Source organism: Pteronotus mesoamericanus, unplaced genomic scaffold (assembly GCF_021234165.1).
Source record: "Pteronotus mesoamericanus isolate MK-2021 breed Mesoamerican mustached bat unplaced genomic scaffold, CSHL_Meso_final scaffold_167, whole genome shotgun sequence".
Lineage (NCBI taxonomy): Eukaryota > Metazoa > Chordata > Mammalia > Chiroptera > Mormoopidae > Pteronotus > Pteronotus mesoamericanus.
In genome coordinates, this window is record NW_026555308.1 from 394,358 (window position 1) to 419,288 (window position 24,931).

A 24,931-nucleotide genomic window follows, 5' to 3' on the forward strand; every position below is an offset into this window, starting at 1 on the left:
GTGGACAATGAGTTTGTGCTGACGGTTTATCAGAGAAGCTGTTCAAATGATGAAGAAGCATATGACAAAATGCTGTTCCTACTTACTCATCAGGAAACTGCAGGATAGAAGGGACACCGCTACATACCCACTGGCATGGCTAGAACAACGTTCCCCAAAATTTTTGGCACCAGGGACCGGTTTCATGGAAGGCAATTTTTCCGTGGACCAGGGCGGGGAGGATGGCTTTATAGCCTGCCACCCAGATGCAGCTTAATTGTCACTTGTCATTCACTGATAGGGTTTTGACATGAGTCTGCAAGTAAATAATGGTCTCTGTACAGTCAAACATCTCTGCTAACGATAATCTGCATTGGCAGCCGCTCCCCGGGCTAGCATCACCGCCCCCGCTCCACCTCAGGTCATCAGGCATTAGAGTCTCAGAAGGAGCAGCACCTAGATCCCTCACACGAGCGCAGCTCACAGTAGTGTTTGTGCTCCTATGAGAATGTAGTGGCTACCACTGATCTGACAGGAAGCAGAGCTCAGGCAGTAATGCGAGCGATGGGCAGCGGCTGCACACAGAGATGAAGCTTCAGCCTGCTCGCCTGCTGCTCACCTCCTCCTGTGCAGCCCGGTTCCTTACAGCCCACGGACCTCTCCCAGTCTGTGGCCCCGGGTTTAGGGACCCCCTCGGCTAGAATGTTTCAGGTTCTTTCCATTCTTCTACCTCCCCCTCCCTTTCCTTCTGACGGGAGCAGTCCAAGCCTGGAGTGGGGCAGGTCAGGTATGCTTCTGGTTGGGGAGTGGTGCTGGGGATTATGCTCGCCCAGGTCGGGGTCAGAGTCCTCTAGGGGGGACTGACCAAAAATTCAATGAATTAAGGACAGGAACCAGATCTGCCTTACATGACAGAGCAGACAGGCCAATATGAAGAGAGAGACACTGGAATAAACTGTGGTTTGGGATTGGGGAAGGCTCACATTTCAATATAGATATAGAAATATAGATGTGGTGTAGGCACACATGTGTGTATGCACACGCACACATGTTCATATGTATGTGTCTATGTGCACACTTGTGCTCTGTGCGTACACACATGCACTTGTGTCTGCCACATGTGTGCCGTGTGTGTGTATGTGAGTGCACGTGTGCACATACACACACTCTCTGGCTCCATCCAAGAGCGATCAGCAGCACCTTCTCCTGTATCTTGGATCTAAGTACCGTTTGCCCCTAAGAGGGGCTGGATCCCCTGAAGAAGCGACTGAAGCTGGAAAGTAGAAGGGCTGGGAATAGCCTTGTACAAGGAAATGCTCAAAGAGAGACCTCCACAAAAAGACTCAAACAGTAATGCATCCAGCAGCTTTATATACAACAGCCCAAGCAGGAAACAACCGGAAGTCCACCAACAGGTGAATGGAGAAACATGCCGTGGCCCGTTCCTGCAATAGGACACCACCTGGCAGTAGAAAGAAACACAAACACAGAAGGTGACAAAATATCTACCTGTATTACAAAGGTGTGAAACAAGCTCCCTGGAGGGGGTGCGGAGAAAAGGGGCCAACCTAAATCACGTTGGGAATGAGTGGCAATTACAAGACTGAAAACACAGGGAGAGCACAGAGCATGATGCGCTGACAGAGTTAATCCCCACAGCGGTACAGGGGGACGATCCGATAGCGACGCCGGAAGTGAGCAGTGAAGGGAATGGCTGGAGAGTGGCGGGAGCTGGGCCCTGCCTGCCGGGGGGCAGGTTGCAGACTAGCAGGGGAGGAGGCCAGGGAGACCCCTGTGGTGAGGGACGAGAACTGGAGGCGCAAGTTTGAAGTTACAGGTGGCCGCATATGAAGGTGTTTATTACACGTATGTGTCTGTACACCAGTTAGTGACACACATTTGCTTGTCCTGTCAGCTGAGGGCCTAGAGGCAAGGACACCCCAAGAGCAACCAGCTCACCAGTGCCCAGACTAGGGTTTCTAACAGCATCTCCATAAAAAGGAAGCAGGGTCCTGGGAGGAAGAGCTGATTCTAGGACTGGGGTGAGAAAGGTACAACATGAGCCTGGAGTCTAAAAAACTGTCACAGCCCAGAAGAATCCAAGGAGATCAGACAATTAGATGTCATGTGGGGCCTGGATAGGATCCTTTGACAGGAAAAGGACATCGGGGGAAAAATAAGCACATTCTAATAAATCAGGGATTTTAATTAATAAAGTGTATTGTATTGGGTCATTAATTATAATGAATAAATCATACCATGGTGAGATGGTAATAATAGAGAAAATTTTTTTTCTGAAATTAAAAGTATATTTAAAAAAAGGAAACACAGAAATACAGTTCCAGGCCCAGCTGAGCCCGGCAGACAGCTCAGACCCTGTGACTGGAGTCTCTGTGCCAACCTGCCCTCCCAATGTCCCTGTCCCCTCACTGCCCCCCTGCCGGGTCCTGCGGTCTCTACCACAGATCAGACAAGCTTAGCACCAGCTGCCGGCCTGGGGAAGCCCATCCTAACCGTCCTCTGTCTTGTCAGAACCTGATGACCAAGTCATTAGGGGGCCCTGGGAGGGGTCAGAACTTTGCTGACCTCTTCGCTTCTAATCACAGGCTGAGTGGGAGAGTCCCTCTAAGTCAGTGATCCCCTCCTAGATATGGGAAACTGAGACATGCGCAGGGGTTTGCCTGGAGATCCACCAGGACGAGGCTTCTTGGGGTACAGACTTGTCTCCTTCCCACCAACACTTGGCCAAGAGTTTCAGCTCAAAAATGGGTGTTCCACATTTGCCCTGATGATGAATAAGGGTGACAATTGCACCAACTGTCCAGGCCCTGGAGGCCTGATGTTGCCTAGTCTGGGGGGACAGGGGCGGGTCTGCAGGAACACAGGCCACCTGCCTCCTGGACCATCTAGTGCCACCCCTGGGTCCCCACAGGAAGGGAGTTTAGGGCCTCCACCTGTCCCACCTATATTAGCCTCTAGCATTGGTATCCCCCTCGCCCCACCTGCAGCCTGTTACGCATGTGGGAGGCAGGCTGGCCCATCCAAGACATCCTCATTCTAACCCTCTGCACCGGTGATTGTGGAGCTCAGGGAGCAAAGTGCTATTGCAGACGTGACTAAGGGGATAGCTTTGAGATGGGAGAGTTTCCTGGTTACCAGGTGGACCCAATGTCCTCATAGGGGTACTTAAAATCACAGAATCTTTCCCAGCTGTGGTCAGGAGACGTGTGGATGGAAGCCCAGAGAGATGCTCAACGTTACTTTTGAAGATGGAAGACAGGCCAAGACCTGGGAATCAGGGGCCTCTAGGAGCTGGAAAAGGCCAGGAAACTGATCTTCCCCTGGAGCCTCCGGGAGGAACGCAGTCCTGCCCACACACGGAGTTTTGCCCCATGAGACCCACGTTGCACCTCTGATCTAAGTAAGAACCATAAGAAAATAAATGTGTCATACCACTGAGTTTCTGGTAGTTTCAAACTCAGATAGTTTTCCTGGTAAATTTATCAAACATTTAAGAAAGAAATAATACCAAATCTACATAATCTATTCCAAAAAATAGAAGGGGAGGGAGCACATCTTTTTGTAAGGTCAGGATGACCCTGATACCAAAATTAGTCAAAGACATTACAAAAAAGGAAACTACAGACCAATATCCCTCATCAACACAGACACAAGAATCCTCAACAAAATATTAACAAATTGAATTGAGAAATTTGTAAGGCATCTAGAGGATACAATATGACCAAGAGAAGTTTGGATAAGAAAATCAAAGACATTATAAGAAAAAGCTACAGACCAGTGTCCCTCCTACAAAGAGACATCAAAATCCTTAATCTAGTTTTAGCAAATTGAGTTCCTCTGAATACAGAAAGGATGACTCATGCTGGTCAAGTATAACTCATTCCAGGAATGCAAAGTTGGTTTAACGCGTGAACATCAATCGATGTAATTCACCATATTAACAAACTAAAAAGGAGAAGCTATTGTCATATGCTTAGATGCAGAAAAAGAATTTTACAAAATTCAACACCCATTTCAATTCAACAGAATTCTCAGCAAGTTAATCAACACAGTGCGCTATAGTTATAAGGATAAATTGAGATCAATGGAACTGAAGCGGGAGTCCAGGAGTAGACCTACACGAAGTCCACTGAGTTCTGAGAAATAAAGAAATACAGTTCCAGGCCCAACAGAGCCCCACCAACAGCTCAGATAGACCCCGTGACCAGAGTCCCTGTGCCAACCTGCCCTCCCAATGTCCCTGTCCCTTCACCCCTCAGTAGGTAAAGGGTGATCTTTCAACAAATGTGCTGAAACACTAGATACTTCTATGGAAAAATCAGAGCCTGGGCCCGATCTCATATATACAAGACCTGGGTCACCTGAGAGATGCAGACAGCTGTAAAAAACATCACTCATACCCCTGGACAAACTACAAATCACTACATTTTCTTGACCCCATCAGAGAACTAAGGTCACAAGGCAAACAGCTGACCCAAAATCTGGAGAGGAACAGGACCGCCTTGGTCACCTGAGATAGGTGGCTGGGCCCTAGAGCCAAGCTGGTGTCTGGGCAGGGCAGGGAGCAGGCTGAGGCTCCCCGAGGCTACAGGAGGAGCCGCGCGGACAGTGGAGGGGTGGGCCAAGAGCTGGCACATCCTGCTTGTTATCTCACCGTCACTTCCATCTGCTTCCCTTCTGCGGAGGGCATTCAGATCCCAAGATAGCAAGGTACCGCTGTTGTCGGCAAAACTGGTCAGATAATACCAAGCATAGACGTTGTTGGACCACGCAAGGAATCTGGATGGCAGCAGTAGGACCCTGAGTCTGAATCACCCGCCTCCTCCACTCTTGATTAAAGGGCGGCACCTCTGACCCCCCTCCTGGCCTGGAAGGATAAATGGGGAGGGGAGAGCGGGCTGCACAGCAGCACCAGGCAGCAGCCAAGGTAAGCACGCCCTGCCAAACCCCCACACCGGGGCGTCAGTGCGCTGCGGGGCTGAGCCTCAGGTCCCGAGCAGCAAGACCTCCGACTCCAGGCCTGAACCGACTGATCCCTGATCCCGGGGTCCTCGCCTCCATCGCACCCCGTACCCTGCAGACCCCGGCCCGGCCCAGCCCCCCGGCTGGGCCCTACAGCCCCTCCTTGCCCCCTGCAGATGCTGAATCTGCTGGTGCTGGCACTGCCCCTCCTGCCGGGCCTGGTCCACGCGGCCCCTGGTGAGTCCTGACCCGGGCCCGCCCTGTCCCTGCCCCTCAGCCCGCACCCCACAGGCCCCACTGTGGGTGGGTGTGTTCGCAGAAGCCCAGGTTCCTGTGGGCACAGGGGCCAAGCTGTGTCCTGCCCTGAGGGTGCTTTCTGCCCCAGCCCCAAGCCAGGCCCTACAGAGAGTGGGCATCGTCGGGGGGCAGGAGGCCCCTGGGAGCAAATGGCCCTGGCAGGTGAGCCTGAGGCAGAAACATCAGTACTGGAAGCACATCTGCGGGGGCTCCCTCATCCACCGGCAGTGGGTGCTGACCGCCGCGCACTGCCTTGGGCCGTGAGTGTCCATGGGGCCCGGTGGGTGGGCAGTGGGGCTGGGGCTGCACCCTCCCTCCCGGGCGCCCGGGAGGCTGCTCAGCCTCCGAGTAGGTGCCCGCTCTCTCCAGGAAACTCATAGATCCTGCAGAACTGAGGGTGCAGCTGCGGGAGCAGCACCTCTATTACCGGGACAAGCTGCTGACCGTCAACCGGATCCTCCCACACCCCAACTACTACACGGTTCAGAACGGGGCGGACATCGCCCTGCTGGAGCTTGAGGAGCCCGTGAGCCTTTCCAGCCACGTCCAGCTGGTCGCTCTGCCCTCTGCCTCGGAGACCTTCCCCCCAGGGACCTCGTGCTGGGTGACAGGCTGGGGTGACCTGAACAATGAAGGCGAGCGCTGGGGACACTGGAGGGCTTGGGGGAGTAGGGGCTGCTCACGTCCACGACCCAGCTCCTGGGTTCCCTTCGGGGACGGGGTCCCGGCTCTTGGCTCGGGGCAGTGATGGAGCGCTGCTGATGCGGAATGCTCTCCTCTCGCCCCCAGAACCCCTCCCGCCGCCATACCCCCTGCAGCAGGTCAAGGTCCCCATCGTGGAAAACAGCATTTGTGACACGGAATACCACACTGGCCTGTACACGGGGGACAACGTCCAGATTGTCCAGGACGACATGATTTGTGCCGGGAACAGGAAAAAGGACTCCTGCCAGGTGGGCCCGTGTCCTCCCCAGAGCCCTCCCCACCCCAGCGTCTCCAGCAACTGCTGACCCCTCTCCTCCCCAGGGCGACTCCGGGGGGCCCCTGGTCTGCAAGGTCAACGGCACCTGGCTGCAGGCGGGCGTGGTCAGCTGGGGCGACGGCTGCGCCATGCCCCACAGGCCCGGCATCTACACCCGGGTCACCCACTACCTGGACTGGATCCGCCAGTACGTCCCCGAGGAGCGCTGAGCCGTCCCCGGGGCTGCCCTCGGGGGCTGCGGAGGACCCAGCCCCCTCCTGGCCCCAGGCCACTGCTTCCCGCCCCTCCAGGTGTCCCCTTCACCCCCTTCCCAGTTCCTTGCGCCTTCCCCACCCTCAGCCCGCGGAGCCGGTGGTGGGCGCTGATCCTCATTAAAGTGCATGGAGAGCACACGTGGCTGTGGCCGTGTTTCTAGTCGTGGGCGCCACTGGTGGCGGAGGGGAAGGGGTCCAGGGCAGCCTGCACAGCCACTGCCTGTCGCTGCGGGGTCCCCTGGACCCTGAGCGCTGGGCGATGCTGTGGGCAACAGCCCCTGCCCGCGCCCCGGTGCGCGGGGCTCGTGTCTCTTCGGTGAGCAGCCACGTGTATCCAGGACACGGAAAGCAACACAGAACGTTTCCGAGGTAACTCCAGGGGCACCCAGGCACCCAGCCATGGGGTCACGATATGTATAGCCTTGTCCCCGCACCCTGAGTCCCTCCGGCCACGCAGTGCCCTCCACAGCACGGTCCCCCAGCCTCTCTCTCTCAGGACACAGCGTGCACGGACGTGTGGAAGCCGTGCGTCTGTCCCGTGTTCACATTGATGCGACTGATCGATTGCAGCGCTTTTGACTCCCCGAACGCCACGCGGTGACATTTTCCCGTGACTGCGCGCGCCCGGGGGGTCCGTGGCCCGTACCGGCGAGGGGCTGAGGCCCGGGCTCCGCGCACCCTCCGTTTCCGAGAAGCCCGATGTGTCTCACACTCGCCGCAGCCACGGGGCCCTGCCCCGACGCCCTCTCCAATCCGCCCTTCTGGAGGTGGGGGTGGCGCCTCATTCACGTTTCAATGAGCATTTTTATGGTTTTTGATGTGGGGAGCCCCTTTCACAATCGAAGCCCTTCCCCTTGGCAGGAAAGGGGACAACTGTCCACCTGCAGCATCCGGGGCGGCGCCCTCAGGCCCACGCCCAGCGCTCCCACCCTCTCGGAGGTTCTGGTCACTGGGTGAGCTTCCCGGCCACCGCTCGCGTCAGGACGCCTGCCGGTCTTCGGTCCTCCGCACCGCGCGGCGGTGCGTTCCAGGTCGTCTCCTGGACTCGGGCTCCCGAAGGCCGGCGACCCCACTCCCCACGGTGCAGGCTTTGCGGATCTGAGTGGGAAGGGCCTCTGCCCCTACTCTCCTGAGCCCTCGCTGCTGTGGGAGCCGTGACGGGCTTCCCTCCTCGTTTGCCTTGCGGCCCTCCCGCCAACCCTCCTCCTTTTCCTTGCGTCTTTCATTGCTTTGCAGCCAGAATACACGCTCTTCCTAGAACGCGGAAGACAGAAATGAACCGGACAGCTCCCTTCTTCCTCCCGCCCGCCCCTCCCGCACTCTCGCGGTTGCCCCTGCCGTCGGTGGGGCGACCTCCTTGGCTTGCCAGCCTTATACAGGCACATCTACACTTTCCTAAGTGCAGGCTGTGCTGGAGGACACGGAGGGACAAGGAGCCACCGGCCTCTTCTGGTGGGGGGGTGGAAGGCGGGCAAGACAGATGGGCAGGACCTGGGGCTGAGACCGCCCGGTCCAGAGAAGCCCAGGGAGGAGGCTGGGTACCCGGCCTCCCCTTATCTGGTCCTGGGCTCTCCGGGAACTCGGCCAGCAGCCAGTGGCAAGTGACAGAGAAGAGTGAGGGTTCGCTTATCAGGGCCAAGCTGGCCTTCTGCTGGGCCCATGAGGGGGACAACCCTCCCTCTGTGCCTCCTGGGGTGCTCCTGAGTGGGCCCACGTTCACTGGGCTGCAGGTGACCCGTCCCCCCAGGGCCAGGAGAGGGAGGCACTGCGGGGCACGACACCCTCCCTGTGTTCACCTGGAAAAGGAGCCCAGGAAGGAATCAATCGCCTAGGGGACCGCGAGGTTGGTGGTCAGAATTTCTTGCCCGACAGCAGGCCTGGAACCCTGCGTGTGAGAGCCCTGCCGGAAACCATGTCCTGGGGTGCACATGGGATGAGGGGTCTCAATGCTGGAGGCATATTGACCTAATAGAGTTGTAGGCTCTGAAGTCCCCTCCTGTGGGATGAGGGAAGGCACAGGGGTCCAGGAGGCAGAGGACCTGCGTCTCTCCCGACCTGCCCCTACCCTCTCACTAGGGACAATCCGACCTCCTGGGGCCTGGGACAGCTGGCCTGGACTTCAACCGCACATCCCCAAGCTGGGCAGAAAGGGTGTACCCCCTTCCCCGAGGGGCACCTCCAGGTGCGTGGCCCTCACAGGTTTAGCACAGGCCCTGCACACAGAAGTGGTACCCATGTCGCTCCCGTTCATCATCAGAGCAACGGTGGCACATGCACTTTTGAGCTGAGGCTCTGGGCCCGGTGCTGGCAGGAAGATGCTGACGAGCCTGTGCCCCAAGAAGCTCCGTCCTGGTGCATCTCAGGCAACCCGCCCCTGCGCCTCTGTTTCTCTGCATCTGAGAGGATTCTCCCATCTGACCTGTGATTTGGAGCGGGCAGAACGCTGGGGGTGGGGGCCAGGAAAGTCACAGGCCATCCCTAAGGCACCTAACCCACTCGGTCATCGGGCCCTGGCCTGACACTTCCTGGGCCTCCCTACACTTGAGCCTATCTGATCATTGCTGGGGACCACGGGACCTGGGGATAGGTATGGGGACAGGGACACTGGGAAGGGCAAGTTGGGAAGAGTCCAGTCACAGGGCCTGAGCTGTCTCTGCCAGGTTCAGTTGGCCTTGAGCTAGGACCGTTCTGAAGAACCCCCAAAACCAGGCTCCCCCTGGACAGAGGGGAGGAGCCAGTGTGGCCACATAAACGAGAGAGAACCTCCAGGAGGGGGCAGCACTTACCATCCCCTTTGCCCAGGTGAGGAGAAAAAGCTCAGGTTTGTAACTAGGATGTCTGGGGTCCGGACTGGTCCTGCTGCAGTCTGACTCTGTGCCCCTGAGACAGCCACCCGCCATCTGGACTGCAGGGTCCACGCAGGGCGAAAGGAGATGATGAGCCCTCTCTTCGGGGTATGCAGGAGGGACAGGTGGAGCCTGCCTTTAGAGCCTGGACATCAGCTCCTCCTCCACCCTCCCTTACCCCCGGGCCTCCCCTGCCCCTCCCCAGCCGGGCGCGGGGCGGGATAGGTTGCAAAGGGTGTTGGGGTGCTGTATATTTTGACTGTGGTGGTGGTTGCCTGACTGCGTGCATTCGTCCAGCTCAGATCTGTGGGCTTAAAATTGGCAAAATTTAATTATGTGCGTATGTAAGATATACACACTAAAGCTGGTTTTTTAAAAATTTAAATTCTGGAAGCCTTTTTCTAAATATATTTGCCTTGAAATATCTGAGCACCAACTCATTTTTCTCCCCCCAAACCAGTAATTTTCTGTGACCAAGCTTTGGAGCACACAGGCCTTCAGCTAGAGAACACCAACGCAGCGTGTGGTTGTGGTTGCCTGCTGTGTGACCCCAGGCCAGCCAGCAAACCCTCCTGAACCTCACAGCGGATGGCATCCATAAAAGAGTTGCTCCTTGGGGGTGTGGCAGATAACTGTCTGCAACCACAGGGCCTGGGGCGGTGAAGACCCTCGGACTGGTGGGCGTCCTTTCCTCCTTCCTAATTTCTGGGCATTTACTCCTGGGCTGGCCCTCTGCACCCTCGGCCCCACCCAGGAAACCCCCCAGGGCTCCTAGGCCGTCCCCGCTGCTCCTGGGCCTCTCCCAGCCCGCCCCCACCAGCCCCTTTCATGTCCCCTTTCTTCCAACCCTCGCCCAGCTCATAACAGCAATGTGTTCCCAAGGAGGGTGTCCTGTCCAAGGCAGCCTTGCTCCGAGCTGGGAGTCTATTGTGGGTCTGGGAGGCGCTGTTATCTAAGTGCAGCTCCTTTGCTCTCTGGGGTTTCAGCATTTCCTAGCTGTTTGGATAAGATTCCCACTCTTCCCTTCCTTTGAAGGATAAGTGTAAATAAATTACATGCCACATCTCTTCAAAGAATCTCATTACTATAAAGAGATGTTCTATTAGCAGGTGTGATATCAGAAATTTTACTAAAGGTGTGGTATCAGAGGCCAAATATCCTAAGAATATTGCAAGCTATGTGAATCTAAGAATACCTGATTGGATTGGTGCCAGAAAAAGGAAAAAATCACTATGACTTTAAAATGTAGTTTGAGTCAGCTTAACTGGATTTGAAAAATGAAGCAGGTAGAATCAGCCACATGTATGTATATGTTGGACAACAGAAGCCAAAAGGTCGGTCTTCCTAGCCGCATGGCATGGGAGAAAGTTGGAAATGACACAGGGAAATGAATTGCTTTCAGTGTGATACAAAATTTTGTTAGGACTTTAAAGTGGTCTTTTTTTAAGATTTATTTATTTTTAGAAAGGGGAAGGGAGGAGAAAAAGAGAGGGAGAGAAACATCAATGTGTGGTTGCATCTCATGTGCCCCCTGCTGGGCATCTGGCCTGCAACCCAGGCATGTGCCCTACACTGGGACTCAAACCAGCAGCCCTGTGGCTTGCAGGCCAGCGCTCAATCCACTGAGCCATACCTGCTAGGGATTAGAGTGGTCTTACAAAGTCATTTATTGGTCCCACATTCATTCATATGAAAGAGCATATATCTGCAAGGATGGCTTTGAGGTCACTCGTTCTGGGCAGCGGCAGTGTCGTGCATCCCTTGTGTCAGAGCCCCATCAAGCCAAGAGGGACCATGAGACCTCAGCTTCCTCTCCAAGCAGCAGCCCATTAGCTCCCCTTCTCTCCTCCAAACCTGTGGGGGGCTGGGGGTGGGGCCGGTTGAGGTGAGAAAGCTCACTCTCTGTACCCACAGGCAAGATGAGGTGCTTCTAAGTTGTGTCCCCTCCTTGGGGAGTGGGCCCCCCTTAGCTAGAGCACGAGCCCCTGCAGCTGGGGGAGCCTGCTGGCCGGCGGTGGAAGGGGCTGACTGGGCACCTGCCCCACTGTGGAAGCAGCAGGGCAGAGCAGCCCCATGCGCCATCACAGTCAGAGGCAGCCACGGAGGTTTAGAAACAGAGTGCGGCACTGCTGAGGGTGAGCTGGCCGGGAGACAGGTGCAGGGACACCACACCCCCAGAGCTTTCCTTTTAGTAGATTGAGTCTGAATTGCGGCAGGTAAGTCAAGCCGTTAAATCAGGCATCCCGGGCCTGTCCTCTGCCTCTTGCAGAGACATGGGGCAATCCTTGGGGAGGCCTTCTGAGCCACCGTCTCTAGGAGTCCAGAAGCCAGAGGGCTGAGAGGAGCTCGGACTGGACACTGGGGTAGGAAGTGACGCCGCCAGCCTGGGCACCTGTGGCTGGAGAGAAGAGGCGAGGCCGGGCGGTGCGTGTGTGAGGAGCTCCTCACAGCATCACTGACCCTCCTTATTTTTCCCTGCTGCTTCATTCTGATTTAAGCAACCTTTGCCCGCAGCTGTTTCCTGTCTTCATATTCAGTCTTGAACTCCTAATGTTTCCATACTGGGGCAGAAGGTGGAGGAGCCACAGTCTGTGAAACATGGAAACTGTGGGTTACATCAACCTCAGGGGATCTGCTCATCTCAAGCCTCATCCCAGCCCCTGCTGGGCAGTGGGTTTGGGGGACTAAGAGGTAGCAAGTGAGTGGTGGTTTTTCCCTGTATCCTGATTTTTGGAAGTGCTGTAGTCTCTGCGCTGCAGCTGGCTAACTACAGGATGGTGCCTAAGGAAGCACCTGCCTGACTGTGCGTGTGTGTGCGCGCGCGCACGTGTGCGTGCACGTGCACGTGCGCATGCATGTATACACATGTACACATGGACTTTGTATTTCCTCGGAGAGCCTCCTGCCCTCACAGGGGCTTCTCTGTGCTGCACTGTCCCAGGAAAGCAGATGCTGAGGGACTTCCTCCCAAGCTGTCTTCCCTAGGAATTTCCTCCCCACCTGCTCCAAGGTGCCTTCTAAGGTACAGTTCTTTATTCAGCCATAGAACAAGTATCATTGTGCTTCAGAAACCATGAGACACAAACTGGGTATTATGCACTGACCATCTCATTTGTCCAAATTTGGACCTTGGCCAAGCCATCTCTCATGGGAACTTGTAAGTCAAGTTCATGAACAAGTTTCTTGTAACTAATGCAAATAACCTGAGGAGGTAGAACTGTCACCTCTAGGATCCCATCCCCTTTTAGCATTGCTGTTCTTCATCCACGGGGCTCACCCTTTCTGCACAGTCACTTCCTGCCCAGATCCTACCTGTCCTTCAAAGTCCTGGAGAGACATACCTACACCCTAGGAGAGCAATAAGTGATTCCTGAATAAAAATCCCAGTTTTATGTCCTGGATCACAGGAGGAAAAGATTCAAGTATGACAGCACTCTCCCTTCTCTCTCTTCCTTAACTGGCATCAGTTCTGAAAGGCTAGGACCCTTTGTCCTTGCGGAGCCTGTCACGGTGATCCACCTTGCGTATTGGGTCCCCACCAGAGTGTGAGTTTATGAGGGGCAGGGTTTCAGTCTGCTTGATGTTTCCCCTGCTTCTCTCTTACCTCTTACGGCACCTGTCACCTGTTAGAGTAGTGCTCTCTGTATGCGCTTCTGTTCTTAGGAATCCCAGAGCCTGGAAACCCCCAAAACTTTCATAGGTTAGGCAGCCAGAGAATGTTACTCCTCTAACTCAAAGTCGTACTTCGACTATGTTCAGCAGGAAGCAGTTACAGAAGTACAACCCTCATCCCCATTCCCTCAGGAATGAGAAGTGAAAAATCTCAGGGGGAATTGTTAGATAGGAGGAGGGTCTCAAGGTCGGGGCAGTTCCTACTAAATCTTATTCTTGCTAAATGTTAAAATGTAGCACATTACTTTCTCAGACAGCTGTAAACAGGATGAGCTTGACAGGAACCCGACCAGGTAAGTGTAGCCAACTGCAAAGAAGAAATCAATGTGTGCTATATTGTATATAAGCAATGGCTAAGCCTTCCTTCCGGGAAACAGACTTTCGAATGTGAATCCCGTACCCTTTACTTGCTGCAAGTAAATAAAACCACCTAATGACAACCTTGTCTCATCCTGAACAAAATGCCCCAAGTGGCAAACCCCTTGAGTTTAGTAACACTTGCCTTAATAGAGACACTGGGGATGGTGGAGAGTTTGAGAGAAAGTACTTTCTGAGGCAACACAGCAGCCGGTGGACGCAGGGAGCGGGAGTTCTCAGGATCCTTACAGTCCCTGACCGAGGGCTACCTTCAGAGCGCCCTCATGCTCACGTCCAATCAGAAATGCATACGCAGGGCGCTTCTCTTCACGGCCCTTCCCTGGGCACCAAGGTCAGGCCAGAAGTTCAGCCACATGTGTCCTGCTTCTCCACCACAACTTTTAAGTTTAGGCTCAGTCGGACCCCCAAAGTTCATAGAGTTCCCGTAAAAACCCAGCCACCCAGCCCTCATCCTTCCTACCAAGTCTCCCTAATGCCTACAATTTTTTGTGATGCTACCCGAGCCGGTCACCCAGCACCTTGCCCCAGGAAGGACTGTAAGTACAGCGACAGGAGGGTGACAGGGCTGACACGCTCTGAGAGCCACACAGGCGCCCCTCCAGTCTCACAAGGCGACGTCCGCATCCCCCGAGGCGGACGGGCTCTGGCTGAACTTGGGGTGGTGGATTCTTTCCACCATTTTGTGTAACTGGTCATGGATCAGAGAGTCTTAGCTGCCCAGCTGAGACCTTGAGGCCACAAACTCCAAGTTCTCCCTGGGAGAAGGGGAACCAAAAGCTTCCCAGAGGAGTCTGGGGATGCACAGAGCTGGGGAGAGGCCCACAGGAAGCCTGCCTCCTGCGCTTAGCATACCTCCCCAACCTCTGCCTGCACCCACCTGCAACCCAGTGGCAGGGGGGGAACTACTCACAGCTTGACACAGCGGGCAGTAGTCAGCATCCACTCGGGGTGGATGAGGAACCCCCCACATCTGTGCTCCCACAGGCCACACTTCATGTTGTGGAACCTCAGGCTGACCTGCCACGGGCACTTCCTGGCTGAGACATCGCACATTCCCACGGTGCCCACCAACTCATGTCTTGGGCTGGGGTCTGAAGAAGCAAGTTGAGAGGCCATCAGACACCCAGAACATGACCTTCCCAGAGCTCAGGGTCAGGTGAAGCTTTTCACAAGGGGACAGTTTCCATGCCTCCAGGGCTTGTCCTGGAAATACCAAGGGCACAGGATGCAATCAGGACTCGCCCAGGGTCACGGGCGTAAAGCCCCCCAAGCAGGGGAGCGTTAGGAACAGCAGCCACAGTATCTGCAGGGGGAGAGGAAAGAGCCGTAGTGAGGGGACCAGGGCTGCGACCCCAGGGTCTGGGAACGGAGAGCGCATGGGCCTGGGCAGAGGTGGAGTCCTCACCATGCCGGGTCTCCGCCCTCTGCTCTTGGAGACTATGAGCCCCTTTATCTGTCCTACAAAGGAAGAGAGCTGGGGGGACAGCCCATCTCTGGGGGACCGCGGGGTACAAACAGAGCTTCCCAGATAAATGGGGCTAGTGAGGACTTATAGCAGACACTCTGAGCACTTTGCGTTCACGCGGCAGGACAGGCCCAGGGTAAGAAGCGCAGTGAGAGCTGTGGCCGCTGCGCTGGGCGGGGCCCAGTTGCTAAATGAGGGACTGTGAGAAGCGGTGACTCAGTGAAAAGAAGAACAGAGTCATGGAAGTGGGGGCACAAAGGAGGCATTGTAGGAGTGGCCTCTCTGCACAAGCCAGTCTCCCGTCCCCCCAGCCCTCTTTCCTCGTCTAGGACACCCACTCTCTTGGGGATGAAGAAGTTGCTTCTTTTGGGCCTGGAGTCTGCTTCTCCCCAGGAGCCTGATGCTTTCATTGTCCCCATTTAGCCCAAAGTGACCCTCAGATGGCAGGCTGCGGCTGAAGGGAGAGGAGGAGGTCCAGGAGAGAGGCGTCAGCTACCAGGGCACATTCCGGGGCAGGGGACAGCATGGGCCCCAGGTCCTCCCTCTGGGCTCTTCCCTGCCCTGAGGGCCGGGGTGGGGGCGGGGGCATCAGTACGGACTCAGCTGGAACCTCTCAATGACTCTAGAAGTGAGGACTCCATGTCCCATCCAATTTGTTCCCAACGCTTGAGGCGCTGCGGTATTTTGGTGGTGGCATTTTGTGTTCGCTGTGGGAAACACGGGCACCAGAGGCCCATCTCCTCCCCAGCCATACCCCAGACCAGGCATCCCAGCTCCAGCCCACCCTGGCGCGCAGCTGCACCAGGAGCCTCCCTCATGCCCAGCGTAGGGGAGGTGCTCGGAGGCGGTTTCAGCCCAGGGTTGGGGGGGAAAGGCCAGTGCCCCGCCTCGGGAGGACCCAGGCAGCCTGTTCATTTTCCCCCAAGCTGATTCTTCAAACAGCACCCAGGACCCAAGGACTCCAGGCAGGAGGCACCCCAAGAACCCTGAGGCCCAGTGCTCCCAGGGGACCTGGTCACAGTTGTGGCTGGATGCAAAGCCTAGAAATGCAAATGGGGTCTTCCCTCATAATGAAGTCACCTTTAGTGAGGAGACCTAGGGGACACATTTGAAAAACCAGTGTGAAAATGGAAAAAGAGCCTTCAAGGAGACCATGGGTTAGGAGTGATAACATACAGGGCAGCTGAGCCCAGCACTCATGTGGTCCTGGGCAGCCGCCCTTCTGAAAGGCTGAGGGAAGCCAGGGACATACGTGACAATGAGTATACCAGTGTACATACAGGCACATGCGTGCACACACATGAATACACCGAGACATACGTCTGCACATCTGCACTCAAGCGCATGCATGCATACATGTACACACACGTTGGGTTGGCCAAAAAGTTTGTTTGGCTTTTTCCGATGGTGGCTCTAGTAGTGTTTAGGTGTCTTTAACTTCATTCGAAACGATTTTGTTAGATTGTAGTGTGACAGCTGTCACATCAGCACGCATTTAAAAAAAACTTACCAAAATTGGTGAATTTTTGTATAGCCATTTCAATATTGAAGATGGAAAAGAATATGCAATATCTTCAGCATACTATGCTTTATTATTTCAAGAAAGATAAAAACACAACTGAAATGCAAAAAGAGATTTGTGCAGTGTATGGAGAAGATGCTGTGACTGATCGAATGTGTCAGAAGTGGTTTGCGAAGTTTCGTGCTGGAGAGTTCTCGCTGAATGATGCTCCATGGTCAGGTAGATCAGTTGAAGTTGACAATGATCAAATAGAGGCATTGAGAAAAATCAGTGTTCTGCCATGCGGGAGATAGCTGACATACTAAAAACATCCAAATCAATAGAGTTATTGGTAAAAATGAAAAAAAAAGTGTCCTTTATTTTACGGAAGAAAAACTAAACACATTTTGGCCAGCCCAATACATGCATGCAAATGCATACAGAGAGGCACACATGCACACATATATGCAGACATGCATACAGTCCTGCACAGACTTCTAGGAGGTCAGAACTCAGGCTGAGCGGCTCAGCCCAGGATGAAGTGCACCTGGGTCTCGTGTCCAGGGCTGGCAGGAAGAAGGGGGTACTCACAGTTGAATGCCACCACCTCTTCCAATTGGCCTGCCCCACCCCTGAGTGAATGGAAGGCGCACTTGACTGTTCCTGTATGAGCTCCAGGGGCAGCTGCAGGTCCTTCAGCTCCTCCGCCAGTCATCTCCAGGAAGGAGGCACGTGCAGTCCTGACGGGAGGTGGTCTGCGGCCCTACTACAGGCAGGCATGCGGGCAGTAGGTCAGTTCTGCAGCAGTAAACGCAGACCAGCTTCGGCAGCAAGTGCCCGGCGCCCAGATGGCCAAGAGCAGCCCTGCTCAGCAAACAGATCCCACTCCAGCCCTTCCCCAGGGTCCAGACCCCCAGAATGCTATGTCAGAAGGGGTTCAGGCTCCGGGCCTTAAGGACCCAGTATCTCGGTGCTCTTTCCCCCTGGGGAACCACAGGTCTCTGGGGTTTCGCAGCTAAGACCCCTCTTGCCCCCAACTGTGGTGGTCTCCATCCACTCTCCCAGCCACTTCCGAGACTGGCTCCCCCATGGTTACAGATCCTCTGACAGGGTCTTTCTCTTTCATGCCGAGGTGCCCACAGGGGCCTTCATGATCAGGCAGGGGTCATTGTGGCTCTGTTTGGGGACTTCCCAGTGAGGCACAGACTTTGAAACCCATCTCCTGTGGCAGAGTGTCAACTCACTTGAATGAGGGGACAGCCCCACACTCCATATCCTTGCCCCATCGTGGCCTTGGCCCCTAGACACCCACCACACAGTGCCCTCCTCTGCCCTGAGCCTGGACACATGCCTATGGGGGCAGATTCTGAGGCGCCTGCCTCTTCTCAGGGCCCTGGACAAATGGGTGGGAAGGGAGGAGAGAGAGTCCTAATTTCCCTAGAAAGGACCTCACTGTCTCCTGGAGCCTACACTCTCCAAGACTCCAGAGCTTGTAGATGCTACAGAACAGGGCAGAGACAGGTGGATCAGGCAGGTGTGTGTCTCAGCCACCTCCGGGCCCCAGATGGGACTGACGCTGGATCCTCCCTTACTCACCTGCAGACCAATCCCCAAGCTGGCGGGGGTGGGCAATGCGGCTGCACCCTCACCTTGTATGACTGAAACAAAGTAGGATTCAGGGCCACTTGCTCTCCACCTGGATTAAAGCCCCTCCTATACCCCCTAGATGTGTCTTGGGTGAGGGTCTTGAATCAGGTGGTATGAAATGCTTTGCAACTGTACCAGCTGTTTCCACACTGCACAGAGGGGTGTACATCAACTCCACTGATGGTGGGGGTGAGAATGCTCGTTTCTCAACAACTTTGCAAATACATGGTTTCATTGTACTTTTTTATTTTTCTCCAATCTGATGAGTGTGAAATTGTATTTCCTTTTATTTTCCTTGGTATTTCTCTGATTATGAAGGAGGCCAATCAATGCGTATGGCCATTCAGGTGTGTTTTCTGACAATGGTCTGCAGGGTAGGGTGTTTTTTCTATAAACGCTTTATTTGCTTTGTCCAACACCATTCCTCTGAATTAAATTTCTTCTTCCTGGAAGAGAGCCTTAATAGTTCTTTTAATGAGTGCCTGTAGATGATAAACACTCTTCATGTTTTGTGTTTTATAGTATCACTGTTTTGCCATCAATGTTGCATGATAGTTTATCTGGGAGTAAAATTTTATATTGACAGTGATTTTTTTCCTTCCACTTTAATGGTATTGCTCTAGGTCCTCCTACTATGTATTGTTGTTGATCAGAAGTCTACTGAGTCTGACAGTCATTTCTTTTTAGGTTAAACGATCACTTGCTCCTGCTGGCTCTTAATGTTTACATTTTGCAGTTTTACTAAAATGGGTTTAGGGCAGGATTCATTTATATTTAATCTGCTGAATATTCACAGGGTACTTCCCACTGAGGATTCCCATTTTTCTTTGGTTCTATAAAATTCTTGGATATTTTTGTACAAACACTGGTTTTTAGTTTTTCCAGACAGTTTTTTGAGTTTCTTATAAAGGGTTCTGAATCTCTAATAAGCCTCTGAAGTTGAAGGCTTTTAAACCATCTACCTAGAATCTTAAATGTTCTTTCATATTTTATGGGTTTTTTTTAAAGCTTCCTCTGTTTCTGACATGCTGATGTGGAAAACTGAACAGGCTGACATTCAAGTACACTCTAAGCATGGCTCTCACCCCCTCAACCCCATTCCGAGCTCACGCCTCTGTCACCGCCCCCTCTGTTCCTCGGCCTAGAGCCCCTTCCCCCGATCCCATCCTGCTCATGCTTCAGGAGCCAGCCTGGCAGCTCAGCCCAGTCAAACCCTCCCCAACAGGTCCATGTCCTGTGTCACTCCAGCTTTGTCTCCATTACTCACCTCCATACCATGTCCCACACTCACGGCCGTGCTTTTGTCTGTCCTCGCCTCCCTGTGGATTTTAGAAGCCCAGGAACCAACTCAGTGAACGCCTTACTCCCAAGACCTTGCCCACGCTGGGCACCTTTGATCAAATATAACTAAGGAAGGGAAGGAGGGATGATACAGGAAGAAAATGAGAGAAAGAGAAGAATATAGAAGAGCAGGGAGGGAAAATAGAAAGGAGGAGGGAGGAAAAAGGAGGAAGGAGGAAGAGGAGGAAGAAAGGAAAAGGAAGACAAAAGAGGAAGGAGGGAGGGAGGGACACTGGGGCAAGGATAACCCACCTGTGCTTCCAGAAATGCCAACACATGGAACAGTACCCCGGAAAACCTTCCCAAGCCCAACCATGGAGACGTGGGGCCCAGGGACCTCTCAGGGAGGACCCCCTGCTCCCTCAGTCAATGCCATAATGAGTCCATGCCACCATCCCAAGCTACCGTTTGGAGCTGCCTTTTCCAAATTTAATGAGAAAGAGAAGGTGAGCAGGAGGTTATGGGTCCAGGCCCCTAACCCCTGGCCCAACCCACTGTGAGGGACACCAGCCTTCAGAGCACCTTCCTGTATCTGCCACCCTAAAGTCAGGGAAACTGGGAGACTAGGAGGGGGCAGGAGGTGCTCAGCTCTGTGACGGGGGGGTGAAGGGTGAGGAGGTTTGGGAGGATGAGGCTGGAATTGGGAAAGAAGCAAGGGAATCCCCTCACCTCATCTAAGGTCCAGGGAACAAAGGGACATATTGCCGGATCCAGGAAATGTAGCTCATCACTCGGACGTACACTCCAGGGAAGTTGCGATGACCACAGACATCTCCCCAGCTCACAATCCCTACCTGGATCCACATGCACTTCCAGCTGCACACCAGGGGGCCCCCAGAGAAACCCTGTGGGAAGAGTCAGGACTCAGCCAACACCTCCATATGTGCAATGGAGCTTCTGATTCCTGACTGCACAGACTAGGAGGGGACAGAGGACAGGGGATGGAGGCAGCCAGTGGTCTCACCTGGCAGGAGTCCTGGCCCTCACTCCCAGCACACATCATGTCATCCTTGATGATCTGGCCAATGTTGTTTGAAGAGTTCTGGTAGCGCTGGTCACAGACCTCACTCCCCACAATGGGGACTGCCACCTCCTGCAGCTGGGAGGGTGGGGGCAGCGGTGCTGTGGGGAGGGGCTGACTGAGAACCAAGGCTGCTGGTGCAGGCTCCTGCTTTTTCCCAGCAACACAGGTACCCCTCCTACTCCTTCTGGGCCACCCCTACCTATCTGCTGGAGGCATGGGGAGCCCTCTGTGGGCCCTGACCCTTGGGTCTAGAAGCAGCTACACCTGACCTTGGAACTCAGTTTCCCTGCATCCACTACACCCATTCAGTTCTAGGATGCAGGACTCCATCAGCCAAAGACTGGTCTCCACTTGCCTCAGGACAGGCTCCAAGGAGAGAGACTTATCCAGGATTTTTTTCCCTTGGAAAGGAATAGCTCAAAGGCTCATCCCAAAGAAATGCATTACAACGGCAAGGAAACACTTCTGAGCTGATGACTTCCGGTTTTCATTCTGTTTTAGGGAACTGCGCACTGTGAGACCAAGGCAGGCCCCAGCCTCTCGCTCCCAGATTTATTCATCTTCAGGACAATCAAGGTCCAAACACCCCCACCTTGGCAAGGGGAGGACCCTGTGAGAGTCATGGGAGGGCCTGTCATCCTGGCAGAGAATAAACACCTGCATCCCCAGTGTCAATGAATCTGACCGTGAAACCCCAGCCCTGCGCACTTTCAGGCTCAACAGGGAATTCCCATCTCTAAAATTCAAGTGTGAAATTAGCATATGACCCAGAAATTCTACTCCTACCAGAGGTGTCCAAGCTTTTGGTATCTCTGGACCACACTGGAAGAAGAGTTGTCTTGGGCCATGCATTAAATACATTGTGACACAATCACACAGACACAAAAAATCTCATAATGTTTTAAGCAAATGTATGATTTTGTGTTGGACCACAGTCATAGCCATCCTGGGACGCATGCGGCCCATGGGCCACTGGTTGGACACCCGCATATATATCCCAAAGAACTGAAAACAGGGATCCAAGATAGGAGCAGAGTGGGAGAAAGTTACACTCACCTCCTCCTAGGACCAAATCAGAATTACAACTAAATCGTAGAACAATCAACCTGAATAACCAACTGAAGACTAGCTGAACAGAAGTCTTAAAATGACATAGAGAAGAAGCCACACAGAGACTAGTAGGAAGGGCAGAGACACAAAAAGGGCTGGCTCTGCCCCCATGTGGGGCAGTTGAGATTTTGGAGGGCTATCTCAGCTGCAAAAGTCACCACTGAAAAGCAAGGGATCTCCACCCCATGCTGAGCTCCCCAGCCCAGGGCACCAGTGCCTGGAAGAGGAACTCACATAACATCTGCTTGTGGAAATCAGTGCAGATTTCACCTGCCAAGGTGAGATGGGAGACTGCTAGAAACCCAGAAGCCTTCTTAAAAGGGCCTGTGCACAAAATCACATTCACAGATGCTCACCCCGGGCTCCAACAGAACAGCCACTCAAAGGGGACTGGAGTCACATAGGGAGATAGTGGGTTGTGTGGCTTAGAGGAGAGGGCTGAAGGGACAGCCTCTATTATCCTTGCGCGGAGTCCCTATCCCACACCGCCCACAGACGCCATCTTTCCCGGTTTGAGCACTCCCTTCCATAAAGCGTCAGCCTTGGGGAATGCACCCCTCCCACTCTCCCAACTGCTGGTGGCCCTGCCCTGCCAAGTTCACATCCTGCAGAGGATTCAGCAAGCTGCAGCCATCCTGGTCCCACTGAAGTCTTTCTTGGAAGGCTCTCGAGGAGGTCAGGGCAGACTCAAGGTCTGTCAGAGATGCACAGGGAGAGGCTGAGTGGAATGGCTTTAAGTCAAGGGCTGTTTGTCCACCCCGAGGGCTCAACTAGCACTGCCCCCGTGGCATCAGCCTGGGGAGATGTACTAGCCCCACACTCTCAACTCCCTGTGGTCTCGCCCTGCCAAGCTCGTGCCCTGCAAGGACTGTGCTGGCTGCAAGCAGCCTGGGCCCACTACAGTCTTTCCTGGAAGGCTCTCAAGGAAGTCTGAGCAGACTCCAGGGGTGTTGGAGACACTCAGGGAAAGACAGTTGTGAGGCTTTTGGGTGAGGGCCATTTTTCCCCGTGCGCTTCAACCAGCACCATTGTTCCTGCGTAGAACCCTCCTTCCACACAGCCAAATTTTAATCTGTTTTAGGCTGATGAATTCTACTGGTCTCACCCTGATGACCCCTTGAGGCCCTATGCCACTGCAGAATTTCACAGGTCCCAGGCGAGAGGGGCTGGCCTTGGTGTACCCTGAGAATTTCACTGAGTGGCGTCAGATCCAGCACTGGTGCTAAGTTTGAATCTGTACCAACCTGGTGAATACCACTCAACCCTCCCTGGTGACTCACTGAGAAACTACCTCATGCAACTCACATACTGCCAGAGGCTCTTTCAGAGGCTAAGCATAAAAGGCAGCTGGCAGGTAGAGGCAGATTTGGGGGGGCCTTGGACCTACTGTGTCCTGACCCAGGCTCAGTACTCGTGGAAACCAGCCTTGGTATGTAGCTTGACCCCTCCCACGTGTACCCAGGCCCAGCAGAGGAAGCCACCTACTGTGGATCTCTTTGTAGCATCTAACCAGTAGCCCAGGGATGGTCACAGGCAGTGTCTGACGTTCACGTGCACTTGAGTCCCTCCCTAGAGGTCCCAGAACAAACACAACCAGTAACTGGCTACAGACCACATCAGAGTACAACCTGATTAGCACCACAAGCAGCACATCCGAAGGGAGATCTCATCGGGCACCAGACCCTGCTGCAGCAAATTCTGTTTTGTGGGGTCAGCCTATGCACCACCACTCATATACTGTGGTTGGGGTCAGTCCTCACAGTCAGCCAGCCTGAGGCCCAACCCAACCTACAGACAGGCCAACAACAATCAAGACTCAACTACAGCAGCAGTGCTCACATAAGGGACATTCCTGGAGCACCTAGATTAGGGGATCAGGGAGACTGCAGCTCTGATCCCCACAGGACATGTACTAAATAAAGCCACCGTAGAAAGACTGGGAGACATAGAAGATCTACCTGACTCAAAGAAACAAATAGAGAGAGGCAGCCAAAATGAAGAGACAAAGAAACATGTCACAAATGAAAGAACAGGAGAAATCCCCGGAAGAAGAACTAAATGATAGAGGCAAAGAATCTACCAGATACAGAGTTCAAAACAATGGTTATAAGGATGCTCAGGGAACTTAGGGGAAGAGCAGATGAACTCAGTGAGAACTTTAACAAACAGATAATAAGCATGAGAAAAGGCATAGAACCCACAAAAAAATTTAAAAAATGAAAATATAATACTTGAAATGAATACACTAGAAGGAATCAACAGTAGATTAGATGAAGCACATAACAGAATCAACAATATGGAAGACAAGGGAGCAGAAAACACCTAATCAGAGCAGTAAAGAGACAAAATTAATTTTAAAAATTAGGATAGTTAAGGGACTTCTGGAATGATATCAAGTATAATACTATCTTCATCATAGCAGTACCAGAAGGAAAAGAGAGAAAGCAAGGGGTCAATAATCTATTTGAAGAAATAATGGCCAATAATTTCCATAACCTGGTGAAGTAAAAAGATACACAAGTTCAGGAAGCACAGAGTCCCAAACAAAATGAACCCAAAGAGGCCCACAACACGACACATCATAATTAAAGTGACAAATGTTAAAGACAAAGAGAGAATCTTAAAAGCTGTAAGAGAAAGACAGTTACTTACAAGGGAGCTCTGATAAAACTGATTTCTCAGCAGAAACATTTCAGTGAGAAGAGATTGGCATGAAATATTCAAAGTGATGAAAATCAAGAGCCTACAACCAAGCCTACTCTACCCAGCAAGGCTGTCATTTAAAATTGGAGAAATAAAAAGTTTCCCAGGAAAGAAAAAGTTAAAGGAGTTCATCACCAACACATCAGTATTACAAAAAATGTTAAAGGGACTTCTTTAAGGAAAAAAAGGAAAAATGTTTAATAAAAAGGCAATAAATATGTACCATTAATAATTTTAAATGTGACTATATTAAAACCTCCAATAAAAAAGTACAGGGCAGTTGAAAGGAAAAGAAAACAAGACCCATATTGATGCTGTTTGCAAGAGACCCATTTCGGATCTGAAGAAACACAGAGACTGACAGTAAAAACAGAGAAAGATACTGCATGCAAATCGAAACTCCCCCTTTCCCCCCAAAAAGCTGAGGTGTCAATGTTTATATCAGACAAAACAGATTTTGAAATAAAGACATAAAGAAAGACATCACATAATTATAAAAGCACCAATCCAACAAAAGGATATAACCCTTATAAACATTTAGGCACCCAACATTGGAGCATCTAAATATATAAGGCAAATAATGATGGACATAAAGGGAGAGAGCAACAGCAATACACTCATAGTGGGGGACTTCAACACCCCATTTACATTAATGGAGATTTTTCAGACATAAATCAACAACAGAATCCTTAAATGAAACACTACACAAGATAGTTTTGATATTTTCAGAGCATGTCACCCAAAAGCAG

The 24,931-nt window shown here is 53.0% G+C and overlaps 2 protein-coding genes across 2 annotated transcripts in view; one reads left to right on the plus strand and one right to left on the minus strand.

Annotated features, from left to right (window-relative positions):
* Positions 1 to 4,750: 4,750 nt before the first annotated feature.
* LOC129083354 (tryptase beta-2-like) lies at positions 4,751 to 6,514 on the plus strand. The gene is made up of 6 exons (XM_054589182.1): positions 4,751 to 4,927; positions 5,139 to 5,199; positions 5,348 to 5,519; positions 5,629 to 5,894; positions 6,049 to 6,212; positions 6,286 to 6,514. Exons 1-6 carry the CDS (start codon positions 4,880 to 4,882, stop codon positions 6,448 to 6,450), a joined length of 876 nt encoding a protein of 291 aa, XP_054445157.1. The 5' UTR covers positions 4,751 to 4,879; the 3' UTR covers positions 6,451 to 6,514.
* Positions 6,515 to 20,019: 13,505 nt separating this feature from the next.
* Positions 20,020 to 24,931, minus strand: part of LOC129083357 (mastin-like) — a 33,318-nt gene continuing 28,406 nt past the window's right edge. The window contains exons 4-5 of the mRNA XM_054589184.1: positions 20,310 to 20,467; positions 20,020 to 20,190 (exon numbers count right to left, since the gene is read on the minus strand). Coding sequence (XP_054445159.1) covers positions 20,020 to 20,190; positions 20,310 to 20,467 — 329 coding nt within the window. The remainder of the gene's footprint in view (positions 20,191 to 20,309; positions 20,468 to 24,931) is intronic.